The following is a 10991-nucleotide window of genomic DNA, read 5'->3' as shown; positions in this document are numbered from 1 at the left end:
CAGACCCAGTATCAAGACACAGACAGAAAAGCAGACCTCGTATTCACAGGATAGAAAGCTGTCTGGCATCCGGGGGACGCAGACTGAAGCTCCTGGCCTCTAAGGGCAGGCAGACAGGCTTACCCAGGATCACAGGGTCAGGCCAATAGGACATAGTGTCTGAGAGACTATGTAACCCACAGTCTAAGGGACAGGATTCCAGGATTCTGGAACTAAGCCAGGGACTGAGCCAGGATTCCAGGGTAAGACTGACTGACTAACAGACTCCTGACAGAAATGCAGGAATGATAAATAGGCTGGCCCTGCGTTCAAGGGACAGACACAATGGACAGGCTGATCTGATCCACAGACAGACAGAGACAATGACTCGGGATCTGAGGTCAAAGGGATGGGTACAGGCTTGGGCCCAGGTTTGACTGTCTGAATGGACTGAGTTGCAGGCCAGAAACCCTGACCTAGAACCAGAGACTTGGGGTGACTCAGGAACAAAGAACAGGAGAGAGATGGGGTGATGCAGACACTGCCAGAAGCTTCCTGGCTTCTCAAGAACATAGGATCCCCTTATCTTTTTCCCCTCCTGCCCATTAGAGAGCAGCCCCCAAACTCTGGGGGACTGGCGGACACTGGAAAGTTGCTGTGGGGAGGGTAGGATGGGCCTAGGAAGGGAATGAGCTCCTATTCATTTATCGATGCTGCAATCTGCTCACGGAGGCTGTGAGGTTCAGAAGAGACAGGTTTTTAGATCCCTGACAGGAGGGATTTCATACTCTAGCTTCTACTCTCCTCACCAGGCATGGCCTTTTTGCTCTCACCCCCACCCCAAGCAGTATACACTCATCTGCTCTTCCAGTTTCTTCCTGGACAAGCTTCTTCTCTGAGCACAAGACTGGGGGTCAGTAAATTAGATTCCAAACAGACAGAGGGCCTCTGTTTCCTCATCTATAAAATGGGGACAGCAGAAGTTGCCTGTTAGGTTAACAGCACGAACCGCAGTGTCTGGCTCACTTCAGGCCTCACGCAGTTCAAGCCTGAGAGCTGTTAGAGAAAGCAAGGCCTAACCGGGCTAGAGGGGCATCAGGGAGTGCGTCCTGTTGGAAGAAGGACAGGAATGAGTCAGCGAGGGCAGGAGGAGCCTGTGAGGTGTCCTGGCTCTTGGCAACTTCAAGGAGAGAAACCCCAGAGCCCTGTAAGGTCAGGAGGGAGGTCCCTGCCCTCATGGATTCACAGTGGGAGAATGGAAAATAAATAAATAAATGGTGATTTCATAGTGTAGGTTAAGGAGAAAATAATACAGGGGGGTGTGGTAGACTAGAGTGAGTTGGCAAGGGTGGCCTGGGAGGCCTCTCTGAGAAGGTGTGAACTGATGAGGAGCCAGCCACGGGAGGATCTGGGAAAGGGGTGTTCCAGGCAGAGCAAATGCAGACGTCCTGAGCCAGGGATGAGTCTGGCTGAGTTTTAGGATCCCCCCAGCGCATCTGGAGTGTCAGGAACAAGTGGGACAGTGGTTTGAGATGAGGTGAGAGAAACAGGCAGGGCCAGATGGTTTAGGGCCTGCACGCCGAGGGGAGAAGCGTGGGTTTTATTCCAAGTGTGATGGGAGGCCCTTGGAAGGCTTTACGAAGGGGAATGACATGATCTGACAGGTTTTAAAAATATCCCGCTGGTTGCCATGTGGAGAATGGACTGTAGGGAGGCAGGAGTGGATTCAGGCAGCCCACATGGAAGGCTGACGTGGTCACCCAGGCAAGACGACTGTGGCCTGCACAGGTGGTAGCAGAGGAGACATGGACAGACTGGGGATTTTGTTGTTTTTTAGCGACAGGGTCTTGCTCTGTCACTCAGGCTGGAGTGCAATGGTGCAGTCATGGCTGACTGCAGCCTCGAACTCCTGGACTCAAACAATCCTCCTGCCTTAGCCTCCTGAGTAGCTGGGACTACAGGCACACGCCACCACACCGACCAATTTTTAAATTTTTTGTAGAGATGGGGTTTCTCTGTGATGCCCAGGCTGGTCTTGAACTCCTGGGCTCAAGTGGTCCTCCCGCCTCGGCCTCCCAAAATGTTGGGATTCCAGGCATGAGCCACCATACCTGGCCTGGGGATAATTTTGGAGAAGATCAGATGTGCACCACCCCCAATCTGGATTCCCTTCCCTGAGGTGGGGTGTTCTTCTCTTGGGTGAAGATCAGCTTCTTTCAACTTCATTTCAAATAGAGCGGGATGTGGGATAGGGTGGACTTCCTGGAGGAGGTTTCAAGAGAGGTTGCTTCCAGAGGCCCCTGCCCAGTGTATGCTACTCCCTCTATGGATACCCTTTACAGTTTATAAACTATTTTTAAATTCACTGCGCGCGCGCGCGCGCGCGTGTGTGTGTGTGTGTGTGTGTGTGTGTGTGTAGACAGGGACTCACTGTGTTGCCCAGACTGGTCTCGAACTCCCTGGTTCAAGAGATCCACCCACCTCAGCCTCCCAAAGTGCTGGGATTACAGGCATGAGCCACTGCACCCTGCCCCCTCACTCATTTAATGCTCACAACAAGGAGGAAAATAAAGCTCAGAGAAGTGGAGAGACTACCCAAGGTCACACAGCGGGTCTGAGACAGAGATGGGAATCAAACCCACAGGCCAGCCATTGCTACCTTTCCTCCCTCATCCTTACCCCAGTGGCTATGTATAGGCAGAATGGCAAGTGCCATTCCCATTTTAGAGAAGGGAAACTGAGGGCTGGGGAAATGAGGTTGCATGTCCTGGGCAGGACTGTTTTAAGACCTTTGTGGGCACCACATCTATCAAGCATATTAAAATGCAGCTACATCAAACAACCCATGTAAATTATATATGACCAGATAAAAGCCAAACTGTAGTTGACTGGCTGACATCATGTTCTGTTTTGCAGACGTTTAATTAAACATTTATTAATTTTGATTCTGTAGTTTTTCCCTGTGTTTTGGAGCCAATTTTTTTTCAGGCTTCAAACATTTTCCTAGGCCCATGAAAATCTCACAGGCCCTTGGCAGAAAGCTTTTTGTGCTGGCTGGAGGGAACAGCCACGGTTTTGGTCCTGTTGCCAAAAGGGGCACAGCAAGGCAGAACCCAGGCCTTTTATCCCCAGACCACAGTGTGGCCTTTCCACACTCCCCATTGACCCCACATTCCTGGGACTCAGAGGCCTCCTCTCTTCTCTTCCTCCATCGCTGCTCCTGCCCACGGTGGCCCTGGGCTGTGTGAGCCCTTTGTCTGTGGTTAGCTGGGAGCTGGCAGAGGAAGGGGCAGGAGTGGGCAGGGAGGTGGGCAGGCGGCCTGTCAGGTAGTGATGGATGCTGGCTGGGGGCCAGGGCCTCTCTCATGCTGACCCGGGCCCGGAAACAGATGGTCTTCCAGCCTGAGAGAAACTTCCAGGGTGTCACCTTCCCCCAACTCCCCAGGCCCCTTCACATTGGACCAGCTGGTCTATCCTTCCTAGTCAAAGTCAGAGCCACAGGAAGGGGAAGGGAATGTGGTGGCAGGGGGGATGGAGGCTAGAAAAGACAGCCTGTGTTCTAGGCCCTCAGAAGTTCTAGGGGCCATCTTGGTTTCTCCCCCAGCCCCCACCTCTGGTCATCTCCAGATCTCTCTCTGCCCCTTCTCTATCCCCTGCCTTAGCTCAGCCCTGTAATTTCAGACCTGGACCAAAACCCATCCTCTCCTGGCTTTCCTCCAAGCCAGCCTCCACAGCAAGCTTTCTAAGCCACTGAGCCAAGCTCATCACCCCTGATTCTGGGATGGCATTCAGATAGAGAATAAAATCTGAACTCTTTAGCCCAGAATTTGATGCCCTTCACAATTCTAGTCTCCTTATGCCCCTGCCCATTAAAACCCCCTGTCCAGGCCCAGCAAACCTCTGGCCATTCCCCTAAAAGGCCAAATTCTTTCAGGCCTCTGAGCCTTTGCTTCAGCTGATTCTTCCACCTGGAATGACCTTCCATCTCTTGTGTGCCTTCAAATGCCAACCCATGCTTTAAAACTGAGACCAGGCTGGGCGTGGTGGCTCACGCCTGTAATCCCAGCACTTTGGGAGGCCCAGGCGGGCGGATCACCTAAGGTCGGGAGTTTGAGACAAGCCTGACCAAAATGGAGAAACCCTGTCTCTACTAAAAATACAACATTAGCCAGGCATGGTGGCGCATGCCTGTAATCCCAGCTACTCAGGAGGCTGAGGCAGGAGAATCACTTGAACCCCAGAAGCAGAGATTGTGGTGGGCCGAGATTGTGCCACTGCACTGCAGCCTGGGCAACAAGAGCGAAACTGTCTGAAAACAAAACAAAACAAAACAAAAACAAACAAAAAAACTGAGATCAAATGTTTCTTCCCTTCAAGGCATCTTGTAGCATTATTTCACCTCTTATCTTGTCTCTCTTCCATGGGACTGGGAGATACATAAGGGCACACAGCCTGGCACAGAGCAGGTGGTCAAAATCCACCTGCTACATGAATGAATCATTCTGGCTGCAGGGATCCTTATGTGTGGGGTAAGCAGGAGTCCAGAAAATGGAAGATACAGGGAGACAAATTTCTGCTTATCAGAAGAAACACAATCCAGCCCTGGAGCTGCTCAGAAGCTGAGGTCCCTGTCCTGGGGAGCGTGTCAGCAGTGGGTATAGATGCACCATGCTGAGGTCCTTGTCCTGGGGAGCGTGTCAGCAGTGGGTATAGATGCACCAGGCTGAGGTCCCTGTCCTGGGGAGCATGTGAGCAGTGGGTATAGATGCATCAGGCTGGAAATGGCTGAAGGAATCCCAGCATGGCACAGGAGAGTTGGTCAGAGGGGGCTTTGCATTTCCAGAGTCAGCTTCTGAGGGAACAGCCCCCTTCCCCATCCTGGCTGCCAATCCTGTCATTTGTTATGTTGACAGTGTGTTTATGTCATAGACTGATGCCAGGATGACCCAGGGATGGGGAGGAGGGTCCTAAATGGGATGTTCCTGGCCACATTTTGCAGAGTCCCAGAATATTCACTCTGAAAGGATCTCCAGAGTCATCAAACTCATCCCTTTCATTGGCAGATGGAGAAACTGAGGCCTAGAGAGGGCCACACAGCTGGTAAGACCAGTATACTCATTTGAGGAAACTTGGTATCAGCTGGCCCCACATCCAGGGAGCACTGTGACTTCCTCCATTGGGCTGTGAATAGAGTGAGTCCCCTGATTCCCAAACAACATCCTGGAAGTGCCAGCACTTCACCCTGGGAATAGATCCCAAATCCCTGGCTCCCCAGTTTCAGATCCAGGCAGCGGGTCACAGAATCTGTGTAAGGGTTACCCCTCCACACATACACACATACACACACGCACACACCACCCCCAGTTTCCTGGGAAAGCCACTTTTGGAAGAGTCCTCTGGTTTGCACCAAAGGGTGTGCCTGTCCCGTGAATCAGAGAGTTTGGGGAGCTGGCAGGGGTGGGGGTTGCTGGGAAGGTGGCAGGGTCTGTAGCTGCAGGAGTGGAGCTTCTGGGCAAGGAACCAGGGCAGAGGGGAAATCAGACCCAGAGATCTGTGTGGATAGGTCCCCTCTCACCTTACATAGGCACTGTGCACTTCATAATGTGCAAAGTTTCTTTTCATTCATTTAATCCTCACCGCCACTTTGGGAGGGATTAACTAGGGCTCAGAGAGGGTCTTGCTCAAGATCACACGTAAATTAGAAGCCAAGTCAGGGATTGATCTCAGGACTTCAGAGTCCCTTCTATACCCCTATAGGGTTACTAGAGTTCCATTCAGTTCAACAAGCTTGCAGCCGTGCACACTTTCATTCATTCAGCCCACATAGATTAAGCACCTACTGTGTGCTAAGAATTGAGGATGCAGCAGTTAGCAAGCCAGCCTAGTCATTCTCCAGGTACTCACAGCATGGGGGTGATGCGCACATAACCAGGCAGTTACAACGCACTGTGACAAGTGCTGGCAGATTAGACGGAAGCCTGGGAGAGACCTTTACCCTAGATGAAAGGTAGTCAGCCAAAGCTTTATGGACAAAATTGTGTTCAAAAGCTGAGCCTCGGGAAAAAAACAAGAGTCATCCTGGGTTGGGGCCGGGATGGGGTTAGGGGATAGGGCAGGGTATTTTAGGGAGAGGAAACAATAGGTACAATTCCTCAGCAAGAAGGGAGAACATTGTGAGCTCTGGCTCTGTGACCTGTGCAAAGTGGCCATGAACAGCCGTAGAGTTTGTTGGGAGAAGTGGCATGAGAGGAAGCAACGGTTTCAGATGCCAAGCCGAAGTGGCTGTGAGCACCTTCCTTGCACCCTGGGGTGAGAGCTGGGCACTGAGCGGTGAGGATCTCACCTCAGCTGGGCACTGAGAAGGGAACAGGCCAGGGATCTGCTGGTGGCAACAGAACTGGGGCTGGCACCAGGTAGTAGGGACTATTCCTGGAAGGAACCTATGTGAGCAAAACTTTTTATGGTTTACAGTCAGAGGCAGTGTTGCCTCATGGTTAGAGTGCCGGCCCTGAGGCCAGAATGACTGGGTTTGAGTCCTGGTTTTACTGTGTCCTAGCTGTGTGACCTTGGATAAATGACATACCTCTCTGGGTCTCAGTTTGCTCACCTACAAAATGGGGATTGGGCCGTGTGCGGTGGCTCATGCGTGTAATCCCAGCACCCTGGGAGGCCAAAGCAGGATGAGCGCTTGAGGTGAGGCCAGGAGTTCAAGACCAGCCTGGGCAACAAAGCCAGAAAAAAATATTTAAAAATTAGCCTGGTGTAGTGGTACATGCCTGCAGTCCCAGCTACTTAGGAGGCTGAGTCGGGAAGGTTCCTTGAGCCCAGGAGTTTGAAGTTGCTGTGAGCTAAGATGGCACCACTGCACTCCAGCCTGGGTGACAGAATGAGACTCCATCTCTAAAAATAAAACAAAATAAGGGACGGGTAACAGGGCTATTGTAAGCTCAGCGCACTCCAAGGTGTCAGTAACCCTGTAAAGAAAGCACGTCCCAACCCGTTATAGGAACAATGGCGATGCTGCTGTTGTATTTAAGGCTTTACTTAGTACCAGTCCTTTCTCTAAGCTCATGAGTCCATTCAGTACTCTTCAACGGCAGCCTCATAAAGTGATCCTTTCGAAATGCCCATTTCACAGCTGAGGAAACAGGCTCAGCGTAGGGAGTGACTTGCCCCCCGTCGCCTGTGGGCGGCTCGGGGCGGGTGGGACAGAGCGAGAGGAACGAGCGCGCGGGAGCCTGAGCACCGCGTCCTTCCCGCAGGTACCTGCGCGCCCTGTACCTGGGGCTGCAGAGCCGCTGGCGCGGGGAGCAGCTGCGGCGCCACTTCTACTGGCGGATGCTGTTCGAGAGCGCCGACGTGAGCATGCTGCGCCTGCTGGAGACCTTCCTGCGCAGCGCGCCGCAGCTAGTGCTGCAGCTCAGCCTGCTGGTGCACCGCGGTGGCGCGCCGGACCTGCTGCCGGGTGAGCCCGCCCCTTCACCCTCCGCGCCTGGGACCGCCCCACCGGGCCTTTCTCCCTGCTTTAGGCTCCCTGGGGATGCCCTGTGCGCTTCCCCACCCCAGCCCAGGGCTCACTCAGTCAGGGTTTACGGAGGCCTGCCCCTTCTACCTCACCACCCTCCAGGTCTCTCGAGACCGCCGCATCCCCTTCGATGGCCCACTTACACTCAGAGTGAGGAGGGACCTGGCCGACACCCATCAAGCCCCCTGGGCTCTCCCGCCCTCCTCCCTTCCCCGTTGCCAGAGCCAACCAAACCCCATCTCCCATCCAAACACCTAGACCCTCTGGGGAATCCCCTGCCCACTTCGTTCCCTAACCTGATCCCGGCCTGCATCTCCTGGGGACCCCCTGCCTCATAGACCTGGCCAATCACCATCAGTTTCCAGAGAGCCTACTTCACTGGGGGGCCCCGGGAGGGTCCTCCCGGCCCTAGTCCTGGCACTCATCCCCTCATCCTCCCTAAGGCCCTGTTAATTTCCCACCTTGCCCCTTCCATAATGACAGACCAGGCCAAGCCCCTCAATATCAGAGAAAAATCGCATCCCCCTGTCTCCCTGAAGCACTCCATGCTCTCCCCACCCAGTCCCTGCCCAATCCATCCTCAGTGTCCCAAAAGACTATCACCACCCCTCAGGGCCCTGGGGATCCCTTGCCCAGATACTGGATCCCAATCACAACGCTTCCCACCTTGGGTCTCCCCGCCCCTGCCCCTCAGCTCTGCTCAGCTCAGCTCTAGATATTCCTCTCCATGCCCGGCCTCCTACTGGTGGCCCACGACTTCTAATGGTCCCCTCCTGGCTGCTCCACACCCTAATCATGACCTCCTCTTCACCTCCTCTTCCACTCCCAGCGTCCTGGACCCTCATTTTCCACCCTCCCACCAAGACCCCTGAACCCTAACAGCCCCATACCACAGTCCTAGATGGAGGCCAAAGCCCCATCTTCGTCTCCCTTTATGCTCCTACCCTGCAGAAGTACCCAGTCCCGTGCACCCTCACCACGCCTCATCATGGCTCTTGAAGCTCCCCACCTCCCAGACCTTCCCCACACCCCTGCTGGTCCATAGCCCCTTTCCTCACACCTTTTCAAAACCCGGCTCCTGTCCCAGAACCCTCCGCCTCTCCCCAGACCCCAACCCGAGCCCGCCCCTAACCCAGCCCACCCCGCCCCTGCCCTGTCTCCACAGCCCTCTCCACCTCTGCCTCCCTCGTGTCTCTGGCCTGGACGCTGGCCTCCTACCAGAAGGTGCTGCGGGACTCGCGGGACGACAAGCGGCCGCTGTCCTACAAGGGCGCCGTGGCCCAGGTGCTGTGGCACCTGTTCACCATTGCCGCCCGCAGCCTGGCCTTTGCGCTCTTCGCCAGCGTCTACAAGCTCTACTTTGGCATCTTCATCGTGGCCCACTGGTGCGTCATGACCTTCTGGGTCATCCAAGGGGAGACGGACTTCTGCATGTCCAAGTGGGAGGAGATCATCTACAACATGGTGGTGGGTATCATCTACATCTTCTGCTGGTTCAACGTCAAGGAGGGTCGTAGCCGACACCGCATGACCCTCTACCACTGCATCGTCCTGCTGGAGAACGCTGCACTCACCGGCTTCTGGTACTCCAACCGCAACTTCTCAACCGACTTCTACTCCCTCATCATGGTCTGCGTGGTGGCCTCCAGCTTTGCGCTGGGCATATTCTTCATGTGTGTCTACTACTGTCTCCTGCACCCCAACGGGCCCATGCTGGGTTCCCAGGCACCTGGTTGCATCTTTCGTGGGGCCTCAGAGCCCTGTGGCCCACCCGCTGACGCCATCACGAGTCCCCCCAGGTCCCTGCCAAGGACTACAGGTGCTGAGCGGGATGGGGCCTCGGCAGGAGAGCGTGCAGGAACCCCCACCCCACCTGTCTTCCAGGTGCGGCCTGGCTTGCCTCCCACACCAGTGGCCCGCACCTCGCGGACAGAGGGGCCTGTCATCCGGATTGACTTGCCTCGCAAGAAGTACCCTGCGTGGGATGCTCATTTTATTGACCGCCGGCTCCGGAAGACCATCCTGGCACTGGAGTACTCCTCACCTGCCACGCCCCGGTTGCAGTACCGGAGTGTGGGGACCACCCAGGAGCTGCTGGAGTATGAGACCACAGTGTAGGCTGCAGTATCCCCGCACAAAAGGGACAGGCTTGGCTGATCCCACATCGGCCACAGTGTTGAGCCCGGAATTTCAGGGCCACCAGGCTAAGGGGGAGTGGATCTGTTGGTTCAAGAGTAGAGCAGCCCCACTTTTGGGTTCTTTTAGGGGACGGGGCAGCCTTGCAGAGGTCCCAGCCCTGGGCCCCGTTTTCAGCCTTGTGGCCCATTCCCTAAATTCCCCTGACCCAGGGCCTGGGGAATCATCTGGTGCTACACTTTTCGAGCTGCCCTGCTTTCATGGGGCCTCCACACCTCTCCCCTGCCTGGTGTTGCCCATATGTTGCCCCTGCTGGACTTGCCAGAGAAAGGGCACTGTCTGGGGTCCATGACCTAGACCCTGTGCCCCTCCGGGGTTGTGGAGAGTGGGCTGCCTCTGTGGTGGCAAAAGACCTCTGAGAAGGATGGAGGAGGCCGTGGAAGGGATGGGGTGAGGTTGGAGCATCGTGTGGACAGGGATGGCATGGCTCCTGTAGCATCTGGGGCCTGGAGCCAGGGCAAGAGGGAGTTGAAGAAGGGAATTAGGGTGGGGCAGGGTGTTGGGGTGGGGAGCTGGCAGTGCTGGAGATGGACAGGAGAAAGAACTGGGGGGGTCTAGGCTGGCAGAAGCATGGAGGGGTGGAAGACTTGGGGGAGGGGAACCTGCAATCCAGAGCATAGCGAACAAGAATGAACTCCTCAGGAGATGTCTCTTTTGTGGGCTCTGTGAAGGATGAAGTTCCACATGCCTCGGGTGAAATATTTGAAGGAGCCATTCTTTGTTCTAGATGAGTACCTGGAATGTGGCTTCTAGATACAGGTCTTCAGCAGAGCAGATAAGATGTCTGGAAAGATCTCTGGGCTCAAGTGCAGCTGAGGTTTTAGCACATTTATCAGAGGAACTGATCCAGAAGCACGCTTAGTTCTAGATTGAGTTCTAGAGTGCTAGGCTGATCAAATGTCCCAGGGAGTCACTCTGATCTGTGTATTCTACTGTGATGGGGGAGGACACTGGAGCCCCGCTGCTCTGCTGTGGGGGATTCTAGCACCTGTCATGGTGGTGGGGGAGAAGGGGTTCTAGAGCCCAGTGTGAATGGAATTTTCTAGGAATGGGTGCTCTGATTCTAGACTTCTGGGGCTTATGGGAGCTCTAGGCCCCTGTTACCTTGGTCCATAGCCATCTTTCTAAAAGGAAATTATCCTCAGAACCCCTGAGACATTTCAGCTGCCAACTGGTTCCCAGCTGGAAAAAAAATAGCTTTGGGGACGTGACATGAATCCTGGCTCTCAGCCACCCTGCAAATGGGGCTCCCTGGGGCGACATCTGGGAAACTGACTTGTTTTGCCTTAGA

At 54.7% G+C, this 10991-nt stretch overlaps 1 protein-coding gene across 1 annotated transcript in view; it reads left to right on the top strand.

Annotated features, from left to right (window-relative positions):
• Positions 1 to 10609, top strand: part of XKR7 (XK, Kell blood group complex subunit-related family, member 7) — a 27662-nt gene extending 17053 nt beyond the window's left edge. Inside the window, exons 2-3 of the mRNA XM_011979788.1 lie at positions 7242 to 7444; positions 8670 to 10609. Of these exons, the coding sequence (XP_011835178.1) occupies positions 7318 to 7444; positions 8670 to 9622 (1080 nt within the window). The 5' untranslated portion in view covers positions 7242 to 7317 and the 3' untranslated portion in view covers positions 9623 to 10609. The remainder of the gene's footprint in view (positions 1 to 7241; positions 7445 to 8669) is intronic.
• The last annotated feature ends 382 nt before the right edge of the window (positions 10610 to 10991 follow it).

This window comes from Mandrillus leucophaeus, unplaced genomic scaffold (genome assembly GCF_000951045.1).
Source record: "Mandrillus leucophaeus isolate KB7577 unplaced genomic scaffold, Mleu.le_1.0 Scaffold206, whole genome shotgun sequence".
Lineage (NCBI taxonomy): Eukaryota > Metazoa > Chordata > Mammalia > Primates > Cercopithecidae > Mandrillus > Mandrillus leucophaeus.
This window is presented reverse-complemented; position numbering and strand designations above follow the sequence as displayed.